This window comes from Elephantulus edwardii, unplaced genomic scaffold, assembly GCF_000299155.1.
Source record: "Elephantulus edwardii isolate Elephantulus edwardi_28Jun2011 unplaced genomic scaffold, EleEdw1.0 scaffold00055, whole genome shotgun sequence".
Taxonomy (NCBI): Eukaryota; Metazoa; Chordata; class Mammalia; order Macroscelidea; family Macroscelididae; genus Elephantulus; species Elephantulus edwardii.
Window position 1 is genome coordinate 9,870,426 of NW_006399805.1, and position 24,064 is coordinate 9,894,489.

A 24,064-nucleotide genomic window follows, 5' to 3' on the forward strand; every position below is an offset into this window, starting at 1 on the left:
AAAAAAACCACAACAGTCTCACAAAAAAAAAAAAAAAAGAAAAGAAAGAAAAAATAGAAAGTGGAAGCCTGAATTCAGGGTCCCAGCTCTCGAGGGAGACTTTCTGTGTCAGCGCTGTGTGGAGCAGGACCTTGTCTCCTCCCAGCATCTGTGGCCCAGTGTCCCTTGCCGATCTCCATGTGTCTTGGCATATGTCTTCCTCTAGATTTAGGAGCTCCTGTGTACAGGGACCCTGGTCCAAAGGATGGGGTCAGCGCCCGGTTCTTCCTGCTCCATTGAGCAGAAATGTGTTCCGTCTCCACCTTTACAAGATCTGGGCTCCATGTCTGAGAGCTGGCGTCTGCTGTCACATCTGCTCACAGATAGTACTGGCCCCAAAGCACCCTGGAGACCCCACCCCAGTAGAGGACTCCTGCTTGGAGATGGGGCCAGAGGTGTGACAGCGTGAGGTTAGGGACAAGTTCTCAGCCTGGACAAACGTTTAGAACTCTCTGAGTCTCAGCTTTCTACTCTGGAAAGTGGGTACGATCACGACCTCACCCGTTCTTTCTGAGGATCAGATGAGGTGATGCAGAGAATGCACTTAGAGTGAGTTCTGGCAGGTAACAAGCTCTCAGAAAATGCTAATAATTGCAGCTGTTGTCATGGTTACCTCAAAGGTGCTGAGAAGGGCCTTCAGCACATCCAAAGCCCGATTTCCCTGATGGAGGAATTTTCTTCCACCTACAGAGCCTGGACGTAGATTCAAGGCTGTAACTGGATTTCCCTTGTAATTCACAGGAAGCCGGAGCTCTCAGAGCTCACCCAGGTTTACCCCGTAGTTCAGAGGCAAGGAGGTGGGGGCCGGGTCATTGAGGCATGCACCTCTTGAGTGGACGCAGAGCTGGGTAACCCCAGATCCAGGACACTGACCTAGGAGCACGATACTTTCAGCTACCACCCCATCCAGGTCTCTAAGTGCAAGACATACGTGTTCTCGTATCCTCACCACATGCCACACAGGTCCATTAGGGGTCCATCTGAGACCAGAATGGCTGTGGGAACCCAAAAGGGGGAGCATCCAAAACTTAGCCAACGGGAAGCTCTATGGGTCATGAGACAGTGTGAGGGGTTAATGCTGAAGTTGGACCCTGAGGTTGGAAGAAACCCCACAGTGGCTGAAACAGTGGACTCCGGCATGTCAGTGGTGCAGGACCTAGCGGCGTCAGGACCTTCTGACCATGAGCAACAGAAGCCCTACATACAGGACTGTGAGCAGACCACTCTCCTCAACCTGGAGGGTCACAGGAAGGCAGCGATGGGGCTCTGGTCTAGGCCGCCCTCTGTGCTCCCCCTTCAGTCTCAGCTCAGCACTGGCTCTTTCTGCACTAGGCTCTTTCCATGAGGCAAGAAGACCCTGGAGTCACACGAGTCCAGGTGGGAGCTCCAGGAGAGAGAGCCTTTCACCTGAGCATCACAGGTAATCCCAAAGGAAGATCCCGATTGGCTGTTGATTCAATCACGTGCCCTTTCCTCACCATTGGAAAGAAATGGGATCCAGGTCAAGCGTCCATTCCCGTGTCTAGAACGGCATGAGTCTGCCTGGAAGCCCTTTCTGACTGTAAACCCACCAGTCAGTGTGTCAGTGTGCCACCCAGTGGTGCCCTGCATGTGGCTGTAATCCTGGAAGATTCACCACTGTCTGCCACGTACCGGCTCTCCCACAGTGGACAGGATGCAGTGAGCTTCCAAACTAAGACAAACCAGGGAGGAAATCGACTTCCAGAAGCCAGCCATTGGAGACCCGGAAGGATCACAGCAGGGTACCATCTGACCATGGCAGGAAGACAAGGTCCCAGGGTGGAAGGTACAGACGGGGTTGCAGCAGTGAACGCAAACCTGTCAACTTTCACCCGGATGGCTGAAGGCTGGCCAAGGTTTTCCCGTTCGGTCACTGTGGGTCAAGGGCTACACAACGGTAACCTAGAAAGGCAGCCAATCCAGATGACATGATGGAGGGGGGCCGATCAAGGAGGGACAGGTGGGTAAAAACAGACACCCCCAAACCAGGCTGTGTGTGAGGCAGTCTTTCCTCCTATTGCTCTTCAGTCAAGAGCTGCCCAGGAGCACCTCAAACTGAAGAGCGTGCTTATAAATATCAATTCACAAGATTACACAATTTACATGTAAAAGGGGCCTCTTTTCTCATGAGGTTCATAAACCAACTCTGAAGCAATTTTGAAGGAATTGTGCAAAATTGTAGTTAGCATTAGCAATATCGCCAGATAGCAGCCAAAGCCTCCCCAGGTGACTGCGTGGACGGACAACTTTCATTTGACTCCAGAAGCGGGAAGTGCTGTTGAGGTTTGTGGGGGGTTTTAATCCAGATGACATACAGCATTATTTTGGTAATAATAAACCCTTGCAAATATATTTGCAGTATGTATATAAAATCTTTCCTTTCCATCCAAGAATCTGGGGATATGAGAATGGGTGTGAACGACCAGCTAAGTATAGAGCAGGGTGTAAAATGGGGTTTGCAGGGCCCTGGGGCCCTGTACCTGTTAGTGTGGTTCTCACACACGCTGGTGCTCCCTGGGAGTGAGTTACAAGTAGGTGAGTAATCAGAGGTGACCCAGCAGGACTAGGGTGGGGCAGGCATCTTCACTCTCCGTTGTTGAGAACCGTTGAGTCAAAACCGACCCATAGCTGGACCTCCAGTAAGTTTTCAGAGCCTGTGTAACTCCATCTCACATACTTTGGGCATGTGACCAGGAGGGACCAGTTCCTGGAGTCGTGCTTGGAAGGGTGGAGGGACAGCGCAGGAAGGGAAGACCCAGATGAGGTGGACTGACACCGTAACTGGGTATGGGGGTAGGTGCTTTGGAGATAGAGACTGGCTCAGAATAGGGCACAGTTCAGAGCTATTGTACATAGGATCGCTATTGTACATAGGATCACAGTGACTCGATGGCACATAACTACAACAATCACACAGAAGGAGATTGTTTCTCTTTCTCCCACAGAGCAGCTGGTGAATTAGAACTGCATACCTTTGGGTTGGCAGCGCGACTCCTTACCAGTAAGCTACCAGAGCTCCCCGAGCACTGTGAGAATTGCTGGAGCTTTTGACCAACCTAGGCAGTGTTCCTAAGGAGCCTGGTAGTACTTGGCCGCTAACTGATAGATCAGAGGTTCAAACCTCCCAGCCTCTTAGTAGGAGGAAGACATAGCAGTGTGACTCCCTAGATTATCCAGTGCTGTCCAGTCTGGGTCTTCCTGGGTGTTTTGTAGTGATTAATACCAAGTGTAGAATTAGTTATAATCCTTCCTTTATTTGTACTGAACCTGTTGAAATACTGTGACCCAAAGATTTCGCCAACATTTTAAAAATATACATATTCACTTGGGTGAATATTTTCTGAGTGTCTGGGAGGTGGGGAGAGTAGAGTGGTGGAGAAACACATTTGTTTTAATCAGTAAGAAGACTGTGGACAGAGGCCATGTTTACAGGATGTAGCTTTACCCTTGACCTTCTCTTGTTCTCTGAGAGCAGTGATACAGTAGCAATCAGATTACATCAGCAGCGGAGGGATAGTCTTGTGCCCTAAGAATGTGACATTGTCCTGCGGGCTCACCTGCCACCACTCTCTGTTCTGCTCTTGTACAGTTAGAAGCCAAGTCTTCAGACGTCCTGTCCCCCGTCGGGCAAGCCCCTCAGTGGTGCTCACCTGCCTTTGCCATCACCTGTGTGGACTAACCTCTGCTCTTCTTCCAGGACACAGCGGGAGCCCCAGGGAGCAGGGACTGTGACTTTTTCTCCTTTCATAGTATTTAATTTTGTTTTCAGGGTGGGTTCACACAGCCATGAGATTCCCATTCAACAATTTCTACACAATGGTTCAGTGCTGTGGTGACACTTTTCACAGTGCAGGAGCCATTCCAATATTTCTATTCTGGTTGTTTGATTTCCACTAATCTTGTTTCCTTGCTCCTTATAGCCTCATCTCGACTTTAAAACAGCTGTAGTTTGTAATGTAACTGACCTATAATGGAAAGATGGCCATGCACCCGCTGGAGAGATGGACTGTTTCCTCTCGTGAAGATTCTCAGCCCTAAAACCTACATGGACAGGGCTATGAGGCAGAGTTGACTTGAGAACAGTGGGATTATTGACTTTGGTCTCAACTAGAAGATAAAGGATGCAATTCTCGTGGGCAAAATTCTTTCTTTTGTAAACCTGTTCATTTTGGTTAAAACGTGAACATCCTCTAGTCTTACTAAGTCCAGCAAGTCTGTTGCTGATGTTCTGTGGGGACTGTGTTGGAGTCATCTCAGCCTCTGTAGGGCCTGGGACAAGGTGGGAATCCATGAATGTCTGTGATGACATTTCCCAGGTTGTCATTTTCTACTTATTCTTCATTCCGAGCGACTGTGAATTCTTTCTGGAAAGGCAGAACAGGTTGATGAATAAAGCACATATTAAAAGAAGTTTTCTAAAAATTCCTTCCAGGTACTATCTTGGTCGCCGGATGTTTATCGTTATTTCTGACCCAGCCATGATCCAGCAGGTGTTGGTTGAGGACTTCAGTAACTTCAGCAACAGAATGGTAGGTGGCTTCCTCTCTGCGTCTGGTGGTGCATGGGTGGGTGGGTGAGTCGTCATTCGGACAACGGCCAGGTCTACTGCATTCAGACCTGAGCTATTTCCCTAATGCTTTGAGTTCAGAGAGGGAGGCCCAGGGCTGGTACGGTGCTTCAGGAAAGCTAATGAAAATGAAATCCTGACGCAGGAAGTTTTCCAAGCAGAGTTCACGGCTGGAGGGATCTGGAGGGCACTCCCAGGAGGCCCAGGGGGGCTCACGACATTGGTGGGAAGGCAAGAGTCTACTTTCTTGCTCTCATCTTTTCCTGAGAATGTGGAAGTCTGACGATAGGAAAGAGAAACCAGCTATTAGGGGAGATTTTGTACCCACATAGGAGAGGCTTACAAGGATCCTCCTATATTAATTCATGAAAGGAATGAATAGGTCCCATCTTTTCTGAAAAATGATACATTCCTACTAATTCTGATGAAGTCTTAGACTGGATCTGTTGAGAATTCTTGTTGTGGGCTGTTGGAGTCTTAGAGGCTGGCTTTGATGGATGCTGTCACTGTAGATCACTGGGGCCCTGGACAGTGATAGATGCTGTCACCATAGATTACTGGGGTCCTGGGCAGTGATAACTGCTGTCACTGTAGATCGCTGGGGTCCTGGACAGTGATAGATGCTGTCACTGTAGATTACTGGGGCCCTGGACAGTGATAACTACTATCATTGTAGATCGCTGGGGTCCTGGACAGTGATAGGTGCTATCACCAAAGATCGCTGGGGACCTGGGTGGTGATGTTGTTGTTGTTGTTGTTTGGTGCCATCGAGTTGTAGACAACTCATAGCGACCCTATGAACGAACAGCCTGAGCACTGTTCGTACATAGAGTTTCCGGAGGCAAGCCATTTCGGAAGTAGATGCCGCTCCTGCTTCCAGGCTTGATTTAGTTGGGAAGCTCCAGCCAACACTGTCCACCATGGGTACCCATTACCATGATTGGCACATCACTGTCACAGTCTTCAGCATCACAGCAACCATGAGTTACCTCTGTACAGCAATGCACAGACCAGTGCTATACCACCTACAAGAGTGTTTGACAGGAAAACAATTTGAACCTGGCCGAGGGCCACAGATGACAATCACCCACCTTAGGCTTGGTAGCATAACTGCCTTTCCACTAGGCCAACTTTCCAAGACCCTGGGAGGAGCCAACCAGGAACAAATGGCTCCTTCCTCTCCCAGCTGCCTTTGGGCTTAAGGCCGCCTCCTGGTTCAAACCCTAGGCCCAGGCTGGCTAGCCTCGCTCCCGGGGACAGAGCAAACCTGCACGTAACAAACACATGCCCGGAAAAACAGTGGTGATAGTTGCTGTCATTATAGCTTGCTGTGGTCCTGGACACTGGCTTTGATAGAATCTGTTCCTGGAGTTTGTTCAGGTTTTAACCTGGGCCTGATGACACCTAGCTCTGTAGGGACTATTGTGTAAAGACCATGAGGAGTTTGGTTAATGGGGAAGGGACCAGGGATCTCCTGGGTGAGAGAGCAACACCCCCATATCACACCTGCACGTGCAGGGACTGCTCAGACAGCCGCCACAGCTCTTGAGCATGTAAGAGTCCTGAAGACACCAGGCTGTGCCCCAGGGCGTGAGACCTCCACACTTGTGCTGACCCGGGACTGCTCTCTCTCAGGGCAGACACATCCAGGCTTTCCTCATCTCTCCTCCAAACCATCTGTCTGCCGCCTACTGTCTTCTCCACCAAGGTCTCCAGGTCCAGGGCCCCAAACTTCAGAGTATGATTCTGTTTCCTTCCTCTTCCAGTCAGCATAATGTCCTCAGACTGAAGTTCAAGTTCACAGACAAGATCAAAGGTCCTCCATAATTTAGAGACTGTGTGTGATGTGACCTCTCGTTGCTCCCCAGCACAGCCTGGCGCCCAGCTGGTCCTGCCTGGGCAGCTTGCTCCCAGCCTGTGCCCAGGAGGACATGTCCATCTGCATGGAGGCCGCAGAACACTGTCTCTTGCATTTTTTGTAGCAACCTGAGTTTGAGCAGAGAGCTAACTTCTTTAGGCCTCTTTTCCTCCTCTGGAAAACGGTGATACAACTTCCTAGGCTGAGCAAGGTTAAATGAGACCGAGCACATGATCTCCCGGTTGATGCGGTTTTTGCCAGTTAGAGAAGCGCTGTGTGTTAGTGACCATAGCATGGGGCTCCTCCGTACTCTTCTGACCCCAGCTAGACATCAAGGCTTCAAGCTCGACCTCTTCCATGAAAGACCCACTTCAGGTCACAACTGCTGCTCCCTTCCCTGAACCCCACGCACACTTCCCATCCGCCTCACGCACTTGGTCAGTTGGTTGCATTCTGTCTTCTGCTGTTTACATGGAAAGGAAGGAATGACTTTCACCAGACCTTGACAGCGCTTCTGAGCCCAAGAATTCCAGCTTGCCCATTTCTGTACGCTCTGTGACCCAAGCTACTGGTTCCTACGTAATATCTCCATGATAGATGGAGAAAAGATTGAAGCTGTTAACGACTTCATCTTACTTAGATCTACAATCAAGTCACTTGGTACAAGCAGGCAGGAAAGCAGGAGAGGTAGCACGCTGGGTAACTCTGCAGTTAGGGACCTCTCCAAATTATTAAGGGGCAATAATAGTTTGAGTACTAAGGGGCTTTTGAGTCAGGCCATGGTTTTTTCAATCACTTGCTATATTGCTGAGAGCTGAAGAGTAAATAAGAAGGACAGAAGAAAAGCTGGCACCTTTGAACTGTGGTGTTGGAGAAGAGCACTGAGCATCCCATAGGCTGTCGAAAAAGTGAAAAGACATGTCTTAGGGAAGGTGCAAACAGCGTGCTCCTTGGAAGCAAAGATGAAAAAGCTTCCTCTCACATGCTTTGGGCATGTCACTGGGAAAGGCTATTCCTTGGAGAGGGACATCATGTTTGGGAAGGTGGAGGAACAACAAAAGAGAAGAAAGATCCTCAACCAGGTGGATGACCACAGCAATGGGCTCACATGTTTCAGAGATAGTCAGGACGGCACAGGATAGGACAGGGTTCAGATCTGTTGTTTATAGGGTCCGCATAAGCTGTACTTGTCACATGACCCAAGCACGTTATGAATATTTAGTAAACAACGTATTCTTGTTCAGATCGAGTGGAATTTCTATCAACTTGACATTCTTTCCAGAAGAACTAAGTAGTGTCTGCATCTGGAGAGAAGTGCATTGACACCTTACATGCAGCTCTTCAGAGGACTGACCCCACAAGCAGCTCCACCAGAGAAAGGCAGACGAACTCCGGTGTGATTTGCAGGCTCCCACAAACCCCACACAGGCTCATCTCTGAGTCGGTTCTGACCGCAGGGCAATGAGAGGCCCTGTAAACACGTCCTCGTCTCCATCATTTACCAGCACGTAAGAAGATCTACCCTAGAGTCCTCTTGGCCATCGAGTCCACGCTGATTCACAGCATGCAAAGAGTAGAATTCCTGCCCTGTGTCTCCAAGCTGTAGTCTCTGTGGATGGAGACAGTCACAGCTTTCTCCTGCCGAGTGGCAGCCAAGCTTTCAACCACTGTGCCACCAGGGCTCCCCACGCTGTGTTAGGAAACACGCCCTGTGATAATGTCTCCACCTGGGAATGCGTCCATTCAACATTAGCTTTGTTTATGGTCTTTAAGGCAATTCCATATTCATGATAAAACAATCCTTCGTGACTCAATCGTGTAAAAACAGCCTTTTAGACTGGGATTTTCTCACAGGTTTTCAAAGTCAAATTAAATTGGGTTCTGGGGTTCCCTCTTATCCATATGCTTACTGATCTGCTCAAAGAACTGAGAGATTAGTGAAGCACGCCTTCCTCTTCCCAGCACCAGCCTGCCTCCCCTGAATAAGCCGTGTTTACTTACGTGTTCAGCGATTCAACTTTATTATAGATTCAGTCAGTAAACATTAAACGCTTACTCCATGAGAGATTCTACCAAATGGTCTCTTGTGATACAGAAGCCTCGGCACATTAGTTTGATGCATTAAGTGAACAGAACTTAAATAAAGCGTGGCTTCGTTTCCCAAGCTGAGGGCACATGTCTGCTCTCACGCTCAGCTTGGAGCCACATGGACGTGGATGGCCTGGTGGGAGGGGACTTGGCAAGGTGGGAGGCCGTGCCCGGCTCTTCAGTGTGGTGTGAGCTGTGGGCATCCAGGAGGGGCTGGCAGGACATACGGATGGGTGGCGGGGCGAGTTTATCAAGTGTCCCTCAGGTACTGTAACAAAATACCACCTATTGGGGGGTTTATAGGACAGTAGATCAAATATTGGTCTGCAACCCAAAAGATCAGTGGCTCGAGTCCACCAGCCCGCTCCTTATGAGAAACATGAGGTCGTTTGCCCTGTAAATATTCACAACATTGGAAAAGCAATGGCTCATTTCTACTCTGTCTACTTAGGATTGCTGGGCGTTGGCATTGACTCAAACCATGGCAGTTGGCAGGGTGGCTTGGCAGAGCCAGTGTGTTTTCAGTTCCAGAGACTGGAGGTCCAGTCCAGATGTTAGTCACTCTGAGTTCTCCTGAGGACCGAGGGGCGATCTGTCCATCCTGTGTCTCTCCTGACTTCCTGTGACTCCTGGAAAGCTGGGACATTCCTTGGTCATCCCCACGCCACTGTCTGCTCTCATTATCTTCTCCTTTAATAAGGACATCAGCTGTCCTGTCCTGTTCTAGTGTGGCCTATGTAAACTTAGCTAATTATATTTGCAGCAGAGACAGACAGAGAGAGAGGGAGAGAGAGAGAGCGCAAATCAACTGCCTTTGCACCAACTTCACCTCTTTTGGCCCCACGGTTATCAGAAGAGAGCTGTGCTCTACTGGGTTTCAGGGGTGAGTTGGGGCAGTCAGCCGCCAAACCCTCCTCCTGAGTTGTACCTGGCCACGTGATGCACTGACTTCTGGGTTAGAAGCTGAGCGCTTAACCATTTCATCATCTGAACGTCCCCACCAGAGGCCAGGCACTGCTGAGACAGTTCTGATCCTTGGCACCCCCCTCCCATGTGTCAGAGTAGAAGCAGGCTCACGGGGCCCTCAAAGATTAAAGAGTGACAATGCCTGCTCAAACTTTTTAAAGGAGCTATGGTGGCCTAGTGATAAGAAGCTGTGCTACAATCCTTAAGGCACATGGTTCAAATCTACCAGCTGCTCCGCAGAAGGAGGGGCCGTCTCCTCCCAGGCAATATACTGTCTCTGAAAACCCGCTGGAGGGTCGGCTGTGGGTCGCTTCTGACTCAATGACACACAGTAACAACAGTCAAATGTTTATTTTATATTGGCTCCCCTTCTACACAGCTTGTTTATAAATTTTCATTAATAATTTGTTAATAAAGTTTTTATAATTGTGACCTTTTAGAAGGAAGTCGCCAGGCCTCCAGGTCAATTTGAACTACCAATCTTCCAATTAATAGACAAATATTTAACTCTTTATATCACCCAGGGACACCTTTCATCACCCAGGAACTCCAAAAGTACATATTCAAAGGCCCTGTTTCTGAAGTCGCCTTCAGAGGACTGGGAATTAGAATGTCAGTGTGTGTTTTGTGTTATTGTTAGGTGCCGTCGAGTCTAGTATGACTCACAGTGACCCTCGGAAGAGCAGATGTGGACCCTGTCCTGTCCTGCGTCGTCCTCATGGTCTCTGGCGCACTTGGGCCCGTTGCTGCAGTCAGTGTGTCCGTCCATCTGGTTGAGGGTCTTCTCTCTTCGAATGAGCCTCCACTTTTCCAAGCATGATGTCCCTCTCCAAGAACTAGCCTCTTCTAACAACAGGCCCAAGCATGATGTCCCTCTCTAAGAAGTAGCCTCTCCTAGCAACAGGCCCAAAATATGTGAGCTGAAGCTTTGTCTTCACTGCCTCTGGCTGCACGTTCTCCAAGCCCTATCTGTTTGTTAGTTGGGCAGTCCATGGGACAGTCAATGCTCTTCTCCAACACAATTCAAACACAGTGAATTCCCTGACACATGTTAGCATTCAGCAAACATTTGAACTTGGAAATTGCTGAATGATGTTCTTTTCAAACTCCAGAACGCTGGCGGGTCGGAGCCAGGGTGAGGTTCTGATATCAAGCTTTTCTCCTCATGCTCTCGGCTCCAACTTTCCCACTTGCCCAGTGGACCTAGAGGACCCAGGCCCCTGCCTTCAGGACCTCCTGATCGCTTCCTGTCAGAGCACCCAAGTTCCCTTTGAGTCCAAGTCAGTCCTCTGAGTATTAAAACCTCTGATGTCGTCTGTTAATTCATTGGGATGGCCAAAAAGAAATCACAGGCAATACTAACAATTACAGAGTTTACTAGGGAAGTTAACAGATTATGAGAGTCAGACAAGAAATAAGACCATTATCTTAGAAATAGAAAGATAACTAGTAAAACATGTATGCGGTTCCAAAAGGGGGAGGGGAGGAGTCGAGAGGGAATGGGAATGGGGGGGGTCACATAATTTGATGGGTGGAGGGTGGGGTGGGTAAAGGAAATGGGACGGATCTAGTGTGAAAAACCATGTGAACTCTGTAAGTAAACCAGTATAAAATAAAAATGTTATTTAAACAAAAAACAAAACAAAACAAAAAACCAAAAACCTCTGATGCCCTGCCACCTTGGGACTTAGTTGTTTTAAGTTTGTTGTTGCAATTGTTGCTAGGTGCTGTCAAGTCACGTGGCACTGGAAAGTTCTTAGTAGAGTTCAAGGTTGTTAAGAGGGGATGTCTGGGGTTACCCAGGCTATTCATGCAGGGTCTAGGGTTCAGAGAGAGAAGATCTACTGAATCATGAATTCAGACACAAAGCAGCAGTATGGAGAGTGGAGGAGGCCTGCATGCATGTCGATCTCTGGCCATACTGCTCCCGGACGGAGGTGGACAGATGGTGTCATAATAGTTCAAGTGTTGGGCTGCTGAGTAAAAGGTTGGAAGTTCAAACATACCAGCTACTGTTTAAAGAAAGATGATCAATCTCCTCCTCCAGATAGCCTAAAAATTTTATAGATATAGGTATTTCTTTCCCCAACATTTGTGGTGGCAGAAGTAGAGAAATGTGTAAAATAGGTGATTAATCTCCAGAATTTGGGGTAAGTGAGTCAGTAGGTGAGTCTACCTCTTGCTGACTGTGTTCCTGAACATCCTGTCGAGGTCATCCTGGGGTGCACCTGAGTCTACAGGCGGTGAGTGCAAACAGTTCATGAATTCAGCTGCAGCCAGAAACAGCGACTGTCCTAGTCTACCAGAAGCCCCTCAGCAGAAAGGCCTGTGTAAGGGCCACAGCTGAGAAAAACCAATGGAGCAGTTCTCCTTGGTGGCCCGGGGTCACCGTGAGTCAATCACATCGATGAGGGTGGGTTTGCTGTGCATTTTGATGTGGGTTTCCTCTGGTCAATGTGCTTGAAAGGCTGAAGGTTCAAGTCCACCAGGAGGTTCCTCCGGAGGAAGGCCTGGCTTTCTTCTTCATGGGAAACTCCATGGATGATAGTTCTGCTGTACCCGTGGGGTCACTGTGAGTCAATGTCAACTCCATGGCAACTGGACTGTTTACAGCCCCTCAGTCACCATGTCACATCGTCCCATCAGCATTTCCAAGCCATCGTTAACCATCATTAACTCTAGGTGCAGGGGGACAGATTCCCTCTGAGTGTCCCTCAGGAGAAAGTCTTCTCAGAACTCAGTATGACAGGAGCCACATCAGGGACACCGTTGTCCCCCCAAGAGTGCTGCTGGCTGTGGTCTGCTTGACATGTGGCCTCATAAGGTGGGCTGTAGGAGGCCCTTACTCAGCCATGTCAAATAGGGCCCTTCCTTCCGATGTGGTGCTGATGCCAGCAGGGTTTCAAGCCCACCCTCGCTCCTCCACAGTGAATGGAACACTTGGAATCTGGCCAGTCAGGGTCCCTCCATCTGTACACGCCATCATCTAAATGGACAGCAGGAAGCCAAAGCTGTCCTTTTGCTGACTGTCTGCAGGTGAAGCTCCATCTTGGCACCCCTGCCCCTGAGCTGTGGACACACCACCTAACTTCACTGGATGCCACGAATTGGGGTTGGTTACACACACACAGCAGCCACGTTAACATGCCTTTACGACCATCTCCTGCCAAGAAAGAAAGGAAAGTAGTGGTCCTGGGGACAGGACACCCTTCTGGTCAGATGATCAACATGTGAGCATGCTTGGTTCAAATCTGAGGACAGTCCAGGTCTGAAGTCACCACAGGGACACTGTGCAAGTTTGTCCAGATACAGAAATTCTTGCTTCTCCTCGGGTTGTATCTACTGAGGAGGCATGAAGCGTTTACACATCCTGAGGTGAGAGCAGAGACCAGGGTACCATGTCCCTCTTCACTTGTGCCAGATTTTTTTTACAAGAACTACAGACAAGTTTGTGACAGTGGATCTCAGAAGGTTAGTGAAGGCAGTTTGCATTCAGACGATTTTTTTCAACAGCAAACTTGATATTCTCAATGAAACATAAGTTGACAGCACTTGAATCAGCGTCACTGAAGACGTGGGTCTCTTGGTGGCTTTAAAAGCCCCTCACACTGTTTCTCTTTGACTCTGTGGCTACTTGAGGAGGGTTGGGAACTGCATGGGACTCTGGTGTCTTCATCCACATTGCAGATTATCCTTAGTCCTTTAGATTATCAGCATGTAATCAAGATGCACGTCTTTGGGAGTTCACATCTACCAGTTGTTCTGCATAAGAAAGATCACTAATCTCCCACTGTCAGGACGTATAGCCTTATAAATTTGATGAAGGGGCACTAAGAATTTGAAGTGACTTGATGTCAGGGAGTTTGAGTGACAGGAAGGGGTGGTACAAATTATTAAGTGCCCAAGGCTGGTAGTTTGGCTCATACCAGAGGTTCTTTAGGAAAAAGGCCTGGTAATTTATTCCCCAAAGGTCATGGCCTTGAAAACCTTGTGGAGGACAGTTGTGGTCTGAGACACCTGGGCTTGGTATGAGCTGGAGATGAACTGCGGCTGGTCCTGGGCCAGACATCACAGAGGCCAGGCAGACTGGGAGTCAATGTTTCCACGCCCCAGGACTCAGCAAACTCTTTCTGGAAGGGCCTTCAGGCTCCACGCTATGTCACAGCATCACAATCACCCGCCGCGTCCATTCTGAAGGCTCTTGGTGGGAGCAGTGGTTCGGCAAGGGAGGAGCCACGGGCAGAGGAGACTTTGGTTAGACATTTCTCCAAGCCCAGTATGCAAGATACATGTAGGAGAGGGAGGGAGGGAGCTGGCCTGAGGCTCCTGGAGACCCAGCCCAGGACGGAGGCTGTTGGGTGAGAACTGGAGACTCGGGTCAGCGCAGAGGTGATGAGGTGAGAACAGAAATCCTGGTTCAGGGAAGAGAGGACAAGATGAGAAATAAAGTGCTGGGTAGATCGGAGGCTGTGAGGTGAGAAGCAGAGATTCAGGGAGAACGGTGGCTGTGGGGCGAGAACTGCCTGATCCAACAGGGCCATGTGACTGACAGGGTTTTAGCTGAGAGATTAGACGGTGAATCCCACTTTTGGGGTCTGGTTTTAGAATGAAGATTTTTTTTTTTTTTAAGTACGGCCAAGAATAAGAAAGGCATCCCACATCCTGACACAGAACACTCACCTCTTAATGTACACTTATTAATACATCATACACCACAGACACCACCCCCATAGCTTGTATACACACCAAAGCACACGCCTTGTATACCACACACATCACAAACCACATACCACACACACACCATACACTACACACATCATGCATATCTTGCACACACACACACTCACACACATCCGTACACCACCCACTCCATATATCATAGCACCCACACTCCTGTCTTAAACTAGCTTAACAATAACTTTGTGAAATGCTCCTCTCTGATTTCTTCTCTATTTCCTGTTTCCCTTCTTCTTCCTCACTTTCTCCTCTCCCTTACTCCCCCTTCTACCCCATCTTTCCCCCTTATCTGCCTCTCTTCCTCCTCCTTCTTCCTTTTCCTTTCTTTCCCTACTGCCTCTCCTGTCCCCTTTACTCATCGTCTACTCACTACATGATGCCCCTGACCAGAGAGTGACGGGGGGTGCCATCCCTGGAGCTCTCCAGCGGGACTTCCATGCTGACGCAGGCTGGGAAGGGACAGATTTGAGGGGCAGTCCCAACACACCCCAGTGAGACCACATTGGTCCTCTGGGTCCAGGAGAAACACATCATGGGCCCGTGTCCTTCAAGGGGAGACACGAGATCCAGCCACTCTTGGCCCTTAAGTCTAGTCTGTTTTGTCAACACCTCATCCTCCAGCTGGCTTTCCTCTGGCTTGAATATCTACACCCACGGGCAGCCGGGCACAGGGCCAGGTTCCAGTGGATACCTGGATATACTGAGCAGCGCTGGGGACGCGGTCCATGGAGGGCTGTGCTGCTGACCTGAAGGCCATTCAACTTTGGTGGTTCAAATACACCAGCTGCTCTAGGGGAGAAAGACAGGCAGTGTCCTGTTAAGATTCACAGACTTGGAAACCGGATGGGAGATCACTAAGATACGACAGTCACTCAGCAGCGGTGGGTGTTCGAGTAAACACACAGAGTGCACGATTTCTTCCTCTGATTCTAGAGGTTTGTTTACCTGAAGCTAGAACAGAAGGGAATAGTTTGTTTACCTGGGACTCCACCAAACCACAGTTCTGCCTCACAACCACTGTGTCCTGTAGAATTTCATTCTACATATAGAGAGGGAGTCCTCTGCTGAAAGTTGTCCCAGCAGCTTGGGGCTGACGGGTAATTAAATCCCCCAGATTCAGCTGTAGTCTTGTTTGGGGCCTTTAATTTGAGTGTTCATATTTTCTCAGAAATTATCATTTTCCTTTATACTGGATTCTTCACCAGGCTGTTGAATGAAATTGTCTGGCTTGATATTTCAAGGATAATAAATAGGGCGACAAAGTGCAAGTGAACAGCGTGTGGGCCTCCCCGCCGGACACGGAGCTGGCTGCACTGGTCGGCGGGGCCACCCTCGACTGCGTGGTGGGAACAGTTCGGGGGAGAGGCCCAGGGTGGCCTGTGGGGAGGAGAGTGAGGACTCCCTTTCCTGGCTGGCCTCACAGCCCCCTCAGAGGGGCCTCTGTCACAGAAACCTCACTATTTTCCCTTCATTGTACTCGCTTCCTCAGAAACCATGATGGCCTCAGGGTCTCAGGTTATAAGTTCACACCTGAGGCCCCATTAGACCACCGGCTCTGAGGGTGTGCGCTCTGGGGGTGTTGAATGAGGAGATGAGGGAGGGAGCGGGTGAAAGGCCACAGCAGCGTCCTGACAGCGGTTCTCATAGAGGCAGCTCTGTAGGGACCGTCCTTTCGGATCCCCTTTTCCCCTTCCCCACCTTCCCCGCTTCCCCTCTCCACATGACCACCCAGGACAGGCATGAGAACTCAAACCATGGGAAACTGGCTGCCCACGGACACCTCAGAGGCCTCATTCTGAGAGGAGAGCAGAGGCTGCCCCTGACCCTGAGCCTTCCACCCCACTGGCCATGAACTTTTAGGTCCTTCCATACCCTCACTGATGGTCACTGGTGGTCATCAATAGACACTGCTGAGAACTGATGCCATTGTCAGTTAAGGAGTTCTGGTGTCTCAGAGGTAAAGGATTGCCCTGCCAGCCCAAAGGCTACATAGTTCAAACCCACCAGCTGCTCTGCAGGAAAAAGATCGGCAATCTCCTCCCACGTGATTTACTGCCCCTGAAAACCCACTGAGGGTCAGCTGTGGGTCAGTTCTGACTCAACGGTATACAACAACACCACCGTGAACTGACTGCCTGGCTCAGCGCCGAGCTCTAACTCTTGCTGGTTTTCCCAACAGGTGTCGGGCTTGGAGTCCAAGCCGGTGGCCGAGAGCGTTCTGTTCCTACGGGACAAGAGGTGGGAAGAGGTTCGAGGCGTGCTGATGCCCGCGTTCAGTCCAGAGATGCTCAGAGAGGTGAGGCACCAGCTCGGGTCTCTTGAGAGGCGGTTTCTTACCTCACTCTGTGGTGGACACATTCATAGGGTCACTCGCTCAGTGGCCCATCCAAACGCCCTGCCCACTGTGGCTTCCCACCTGGTCACACGTGACAATCGTCTGTACGTGGCGTCTCCTGGCCAACCGCCTTCTCCCACATGCCCAGGTCACTGGCTTAGCCAGGCTCATGGCCCCTGGCCAAGGCCCAGTCATTCCCAGGTGCCCAGGTCACTGGCTCAGCCAGGCTCATGGCTGGTCGAGGCCCAGTCACTCCCAGGTGGCACCTTTTCTACGGGAGGAGACTGTCTTCAGTTCAAGAAATGAGAGTGGTGATGGTAGAAGCTATGCCAGCAGTATCTGCAGTACCAGTGGGCACCCGTGGTGGACTGGTTGCAGGGGACAGGCTGAGGGGTTGCAGGCATCACTCTGTCTTCATCTGAAGAAGGAGAATGCCTAGGTGTGGGACTTGGCTTCAGACAGAGGACACTATAGTCTCCATTCTCACTGAGGGCACTGGGGGTGATGACATGCTGGGGCCCCTGTGGATTTGTTAGGACAGCCTCTGCCGCGTGGGGTTTGGGCGTATGACAGAGAGAGAGAGAACATGGAGGGTCTGCAGGGGCCACACTTGCCGCTCACGCCCTGTCTTCTCTCCCGGGTTACCACAGGGGAAGGGGGCAGAGGGTCCTCCACTCAGCTGCTCTTGGAGTCTCCGAAGCCCGCCTATACAGGGGTACTGGGAAAATCTGGAGTGCACTGGGCTGCAGCCTGGCTTCGGGGACATGCTGGCTCTCCCAGTGGTCCAAGTGGACAGCCAGAGCTGACCTCGGTCAGTTGTATGTCCCTGTCAGGGAACACATTCCAGCCTGTGTTAGACGTCCCACCGCAGTTGTCTGAGCTCCAGATGGAAGTGTCACACGGGGTCATCCTGACGAAAGGGCCTGGTCCCTGCACAGTGCGAAGCCTTGTTCTAGGCACCTGCAGGAGCCCTGGTGGCACAGTGGCTGAGCCCCAGGTGTTGGATGGGATGGTCGACTTTGCAGTATACGGAACTCTGCAGGAGGACGAGCCAGCGATAAGACCTCGGGGGGAGCCTGTGAGGCAGTTTCACTTGTCACAACAGACTCGACACCCCTCATGACCAATAAAGAACAACCCGTGTCAAGCACCTGTCCCAGGACGAGACAGAAATAGCTCACGTAAGGAGTAGAACATGTGGAATGTTTCCTGGCGATAGAGCTTCGAGCCTGGCACCGGAGGTCACGGTCAGGAGCAGGGCTGCAGAGGTGAGAGGTGGTCAGAGAGACAGCGCCTGGGGTGTCCACTTAGGCTGGGACCGAAATGCTTCCAGAAGTCACTGCTGTCGAGATGATTCTGCCGCCCAGTGACTTGGTCAGAGGAGGACTGCCCACCATGATCCCATCGGAATGGACCGCCACGCCTTTCCTCCGTGAGCAGTCAGGGGCTTGGGCCAGCAGACTTCCACGAACACACTTCATCTTCTCCACTCTGGTACCACCCAGCTAGCCTTCAGAAATGGGCCAGGGCTCCTCCTCCACCACAGAGCACCCCCAAAATCAGAACCAGTGCTGGGTCACGGCAGCCTCCAAGACGACCCTGGCCTTTAGGCCCTGGGGTAACACCCACCCATGGGTGTGCACTCCTCCTGGGGACTCATGTCCAGTGACAGAAGTCAGCAGAAGCGGTGGCCATCATGTCCAGGTAGAAGTGGCACACCTGTGGCTCCCATCCTCGTCCTGTCCTCTGCTCTGAATGCAGGCTCTGAGGAAAGTCACCTGCTATGATGTCACCTGTTCTGTGAACAGGCCATGTGGTAAGGAGCGGCGGAGGCCTCTGGCCAGCAGGAAGAGGCCCCAAAAGGCGACCCCTACAACCGACCCTGGCCGTAACCCCACAGGTGAGTTCCGGGGTGCTCAGGCCTGTGGAGCCTTCAGTCAGGAGAGGTTTCTTTCCTGCGACAGATTCAGGAGGTGATTTCTGCAGCAGATTGGGAACAGGCCTCAGATCTGGGGCAACAAGCTAGCTCAGAGGCAGGATGGCATCCGTTCCTGCAGTGCCGTCCACCTCTCAGACACGGCAACTCCATGGACTGAAGGTGGTGGCAGCTCCACGCAGAACTCAGCCATGATCCCCATGTCTCCAACAGCACATGCCTACTCCCGGTCTCTGTGCCACGTTTGGTTCTCTCTAGTCATTTCCAATCTTTCCAGCACGCTGCTGCACACCTTGTACACAACAGTCAAATGTCACCATGACGTTTACCTGTGCTGGGAAACCAGAACCCCGTGTGACTGTCTTTATTGCCATGGAATCGAACCAGAGGTATCTTTAAGGCATGTCCTCTGGCAGTGAAGGCGACTTCCAGAAGACGGTCCTGGTGATTGGATTCAGGATGGGATGGAAAGTGAAAAGACAGGAGACTGGGAAGCTCTTTCAAACACAATTTTATAGGGGACTTTGGTGGCCTAGCGGCAAGAAGCTGCACTGCAATTCCAGAGGTATGTGGTTTAAATCCACTGATGCTCTGCTGGAGAAGGAGGGGCAATCTCCTGTACCTGTCAGATCTGATTTGATGGTATACACAAAGTAAAACTTTAAAAAAAAATTTTTTTAAAACCCAAAAGAAAACATGGTTTTGTAGTATGCCTGAGGAGCTCTGGTGGCCTAGTTGTAAGGCCAACCTGAAGGCACCACAGTTCGAATCCACCAGCTGCTCGGTGGACAGTCTCCAGTGTGACTGACTGTCTCTGTGTCAGTGCTGCCTGGATGACACACACATCAAGGAGCCCGGGAGCTCTGGTGGCCTAGTTCAGAGGGCGTTGTGCTGCTAACCCGAAGATCAGGCCTGGCTGCTTGGTCAGATCCACCAGCAACTCCCAGGAAAAGCAGGACAGTTTCCTGATGTGCAATATACAGCTTCCAAAAGCCCCGGGGAGGCTCAGGTCTGAGTAGGTTTTGGCTGGAAGGTAATGAGGTTGAGAAGGAGTTCTGGTGGTAGAGTGGGTTAAGAGCTTAACTGTTGACAGAAAGGTCTGCAGTTCAAACCCACCTGCTGCTGCATAGGGGAAGATGTGGCAGTCGGCTCCCACGATGAACCCCAGCCTTGAAAACGCCCAGGGTGGCTGTGAGGAGCAGTCAACACAATGGGAACGGGGTCTTCTTGCTGATGTCTGGGCTCCGTGCAGGCTCTGAGACTGTCCGCTGCAGTGGGATGGGTCCCTGACACCAGGAAGCAGGACACAACCACATTCCAGGTGGTGACCCCTGAATTAATGGAACAGCCAGGGAGACAGAGTTTGGGGTAGCCTAGAAAAGATAAGTGATCCAAACCCAGCAGGATGTGATGGGGTGGCCTGTGAGGAACAGGAGGCCAAAACGGGGATGACCCCACCGAATCCTGGTACCAAGCGCCTGACAGGTGTTGTTTCTGATCCTTTTAGACTCCATGTGTATGTGGGTAGGGGAAGTGGCCTTCTTCCCATTTTACAGATGAAGACAGACTCACTGAGGTCTTGCTCCTTGGCCAGGGCCACATAGCCAGGAATTGCCAGGAGGCAAAGATACTCATCAGAGAGTGTGGTTCAACAAGGCCTGTGTGTTCCTCGGAGGTGGAAATGCCATTGGCAAGACTCCAAGATGGTGGGAAAGAGGGCGGGCAGTGCCTGAGCCGTGGTGGGTCCTTCCACAAGAGCCTCCCCTTGTTTGTCCACTCAGAAGGCCCTCTCCGCCTTCTAGAATTCTCTGCACAACCCTTTCTCTACACCTGGTCTCCCTACACCTACATTTCTTAGGCACAATTGGTGGAGGGCCTGTTCTCTTGATTGGACTCTTTAGTTACAGAGTGGATGCCAGCAAGAGTAGACCCCTGTCCTTGGGTGGTTCTCTGCCCTGATGTCCCCATGGGGGATGACAGCTGCTTTCACAGAGTAATACAGCCCTACCCCCTGCATCACCAAGTAACCACTGAGAGAGGAGAGGGAGGGAGGGTGCTCCCAGGATAGCTACTAGATCGTCCCTGGGCAGAGGTCACACTGCAAGAAGCCTCAGCCTTTGGTGCTTATCTGCCTGCAGGGGTGACCCACACGCATGATGTGAAATAAATGACAACGAGAAGGCGGGGGTGGGGGTGGGTGTAGAACAAACCAATGCAAGGCTTTTACTGAGATCCGAGCGGTGACAGCACAGGGCATGATGTGGTCGCCTCTGTGTGTGTGCGCGTGCACATGTGTGCAGGTGTGTACACAAGTGTGTGTGCACACGTGTGCAGGTATACATGCATGTGTGTGTGCGCACATGTGTGTGCATGCCCGCAGCTCCATAGGTCTGGGGGGAAATGCAGAGTCTGTGGTTTGTATAAAGATTACGCCAACCCAACAAAGAGAGCTTTTGTTTGTATGCGATGCGTGTGAGAATTCCGTAACTGCTAGCCGAGACCAGCCGGCAGGAGGCTGCAGGGCCTGCGATTGGTCAGCACCCGGAGTGGACGCCCGCCTCCTCGCCTCTCCCTGCTCTGCTCAGGACCATGCTCTTCATGTTACATGCCCTATCTCAGATCACAATTAACCCACATAAAAACGCCATTATCCCCTGGGCTGCACCGACGGTAGGCAGAGTGTGGCAGGAAATGATGGTCAGGACGGGGGACAGCAGGGCGTCCCGCTGTGAGCTCGGGGGGAGTGCTCGGCCCCCAGGGTGTGGGTCCCGGGCGGCTGCGGAGACCAGCCCGGGTGTAAATCACACGCTCTGGGTGTGCATTCCCCAGGAAAGGCCTCTCGAGCTTGTTGGCCAAACTTCCCTTTATTACAGTGAAAGGAAAAATTAAGTGATGAGACTGCTGCTCTGAAATGACCCTGACAGATTTGGGGGGTTATTAAAGCAGGCTCTCCTGCACCCCTCCACTTGTGACAGTACCACAGGAATCAGCCCGTGAACCCGCTGGTATATGCTGCTGAATCTGGTCCACAAGAGAGGAGAGTGGGGTTCCTTCCTCGGGAGAACAGGCCTGCAGCCATGTCAGTGCCCCAGTGCCCCGTGCTCGGGGACTCGAGCACTGACAGCTGTGAAACAGACGGTGTGCGGGCACTTAGACCAGAAGGCACCAGTCGAGAACCGTCGACATAGGGCGACCTAGGACGAACCAAGGTGGCCAAGCTCATTCCTCCCATGACTGCGCGTGGGGAGAGGGGAGGAGACGGTTCACACGCTTCTGCTTCAGCAGCCAGAGGTCTGAGCTGGCTTGTCTGGAAGCTGGAGCCTGGCTGTGTGTGCTTAGACCTGCACATCTAACTGACGAGCCCGAAATTGTGGCGTCCTCAGCGCTCAGTCCCTCGTAGACCAGCAGGACAGGTGGACAGCTGCCTGAGAGCTAATTCTGATTCACTGCGCCCTGTGTGTGTCATAAAATGTGCTGCACAGGACTTTCAATGGCTGTTTCCTCGGAAGGAAATCACCAGGTCTTCCTTCTGAAGAACCCCTGGGTGGACTTGAACCGCTAACCTTTCAATTATCAGCTGAGTGTGTTAACCTTTGCTCCATCCAGAGACTCCTTGGGATGCTCAGGTTCTATATTCTTTTTTTAAAATTTTTATTTTATTTTATTATTTTTGTGTGCATGTACCGTCAAATCAGATCTGACTGGTACAGGAGGAGATTGTCCCTCCTTCCCCGGCAGAGCATCTGGTGGATTCGAACCATGCGCCTCTGGGATTATAGTTGCAGCTCCTTGCCACTAGGCCACCAGCGCTCCCCCAGGTTCTATATTCTAGAGAGAGAGACTAAAGCATCATGGGAAGCAAACATGCAACTTGGCTGAATGCAGACCTAGGACAGATGGGCCCTGCATGCCAGTCCCTGGACGCCTGCTCACCATGCCGGGGCCTGTATGCCATGCCAGGGGGCCTGCACTCTGGGTCCTGTGTCTGTCTTTAAGTGTAATCTGTATGTGAGTGAGAAGAATCGGATATATTCTATCTGCACCCAATTATTCTAATGTTTGTCTTGTGGAACCAACTCACAGCTGACCCGCCGGGGGGGGGTACGTAGTTTGGAGGCTGTAAACTGCACAGGAGGAGATTTCCCGTCTTCCTCACATGAAGCCACTGGGGGATCCAAGCTGCCTGAGAGGTGCCCCTTGGGATTAGCAGTGCAATCCCTGTGGGCTGCACTCCCAGAGCTCCCCGGCATGCAGGCTAGAATGTGCTTTTCTGGGCATAGAAAACATAAAATAAGCGTGTCTTGACACACAAAAATGCCTTCAGTTGCTAGGGGAGGCTCTTCCTTGGAGAGGGACATTATTCTTGGAAAGGCAGAGGGATGGTGAAGGACGGAAAGACCTCCAACCAGGTGGATTGACACAGTGACCGCAGTAAGGGGCTGTGTGTCAGAGGTAGTGAGGACGGCACAGGACAGGGCAGGGTTCACGTCTGTCATTTGTAGGGTCGCGATGAGTCGTACTCGATGGCACCTAACACCACAGTATATAGTTATAGTAATGTTTTGATGTGCATCACAGTGCAGGACCCAGTTGTTACCAATCACTGTACACCCCTGGACTGTCTAATGATTTAGGGGTTATCAATCAGGGGGTCGTACCAGGGTGTGCCTGTATGTGTGCGCCGTGGCATCCAGACTCTCATGCTCAAATTCCCATAACATGGGTGCCCACCCTGTCTTGACTAAGTGCTTGTTGATCATTTTTTTCATTTTCTTTTTTTTATTACCTGTGGTGCTGGAGAAGAGTATTGAGAATACCATGGACTGCTAGGAAAACAAACAGATTTGTCCTGGAGAGGGTTAAACCGGGTGGCTCCTTGGAGGCAAGAATTCTGAGGCTCCGTCTAACTTACTTTGGACATGTTGTGAGGAGAGACCGGTCCTTAGAGAGGGACATCATGCTTGGGAGGGTGGAGGGACGGCACAGGAGAGGAAGGCCCTCTATGAGGTGGATTGATTCAGTGACTGGGATAATTGGGATGGGAGTGTCAGAGACAGTGCGATTGGCACAGGACAGAGCGGAGTTTAGGGCTCTTGTACATAGGGTCGCTATGAGTCGCAGGCAACTCGACGGCACATAACAACAACACCTGCTGCCGGTGAGTTGATTGTAATGCATGTTGTTGCTGCCTTTAGTGCTGTCAGGTAAGACCTCTTCAGTCATGCTGCGCACAGAGACCAGAGCCGGCCCACCCTGGACCCCACCCCACAGTCACCCTAACACAGAGACCAGAGCCCTCCCACCCTGGGGCCCCTCCCACAGTCACCCTAAGACAAAGACCAGAGCCCACCCACCTTGGACCCCTCCCACAGTCACCCTAAGACAGAGACCAGAGCCCTCCCACCCTGGGGCCCCTCCCCACAATCACCCTAACACAGAGACCAGAGCCCTCCCACCCTGGGGCCCCTCCCCACAATCACCCTAACACAGAGACCAGAGCCCTCCCACCCTGGGACC

The 24,064-nt window shown here is 51.2% G+C and overlaps 1 protein-coding gene across 1 annotated transcript in view; it reads left to right on the forward strand.

Annotated features, from left to right (window-relative positions):
* LOC102855481 overlaps positions 1–24,064 on the forward strand; it is a 167,818-nt gene that overhangs the window by 109,197 nt on the left and 34,557 nt on the right. Inside the window, exons 17-18 of the mRNA XM_006887223.1 lie at positions 4,493–4,589; positions 16,456–16,572. Of these exons, the coding sequence (XP_006887285.1) occupies positions 4,493–4,589; positions 16,456–16,572 (214 nt within the window). The remainder of the gene's footprint in view (positions 1–4,492; positions 4,590–16,455; positions 16,573–24,064) is intronic.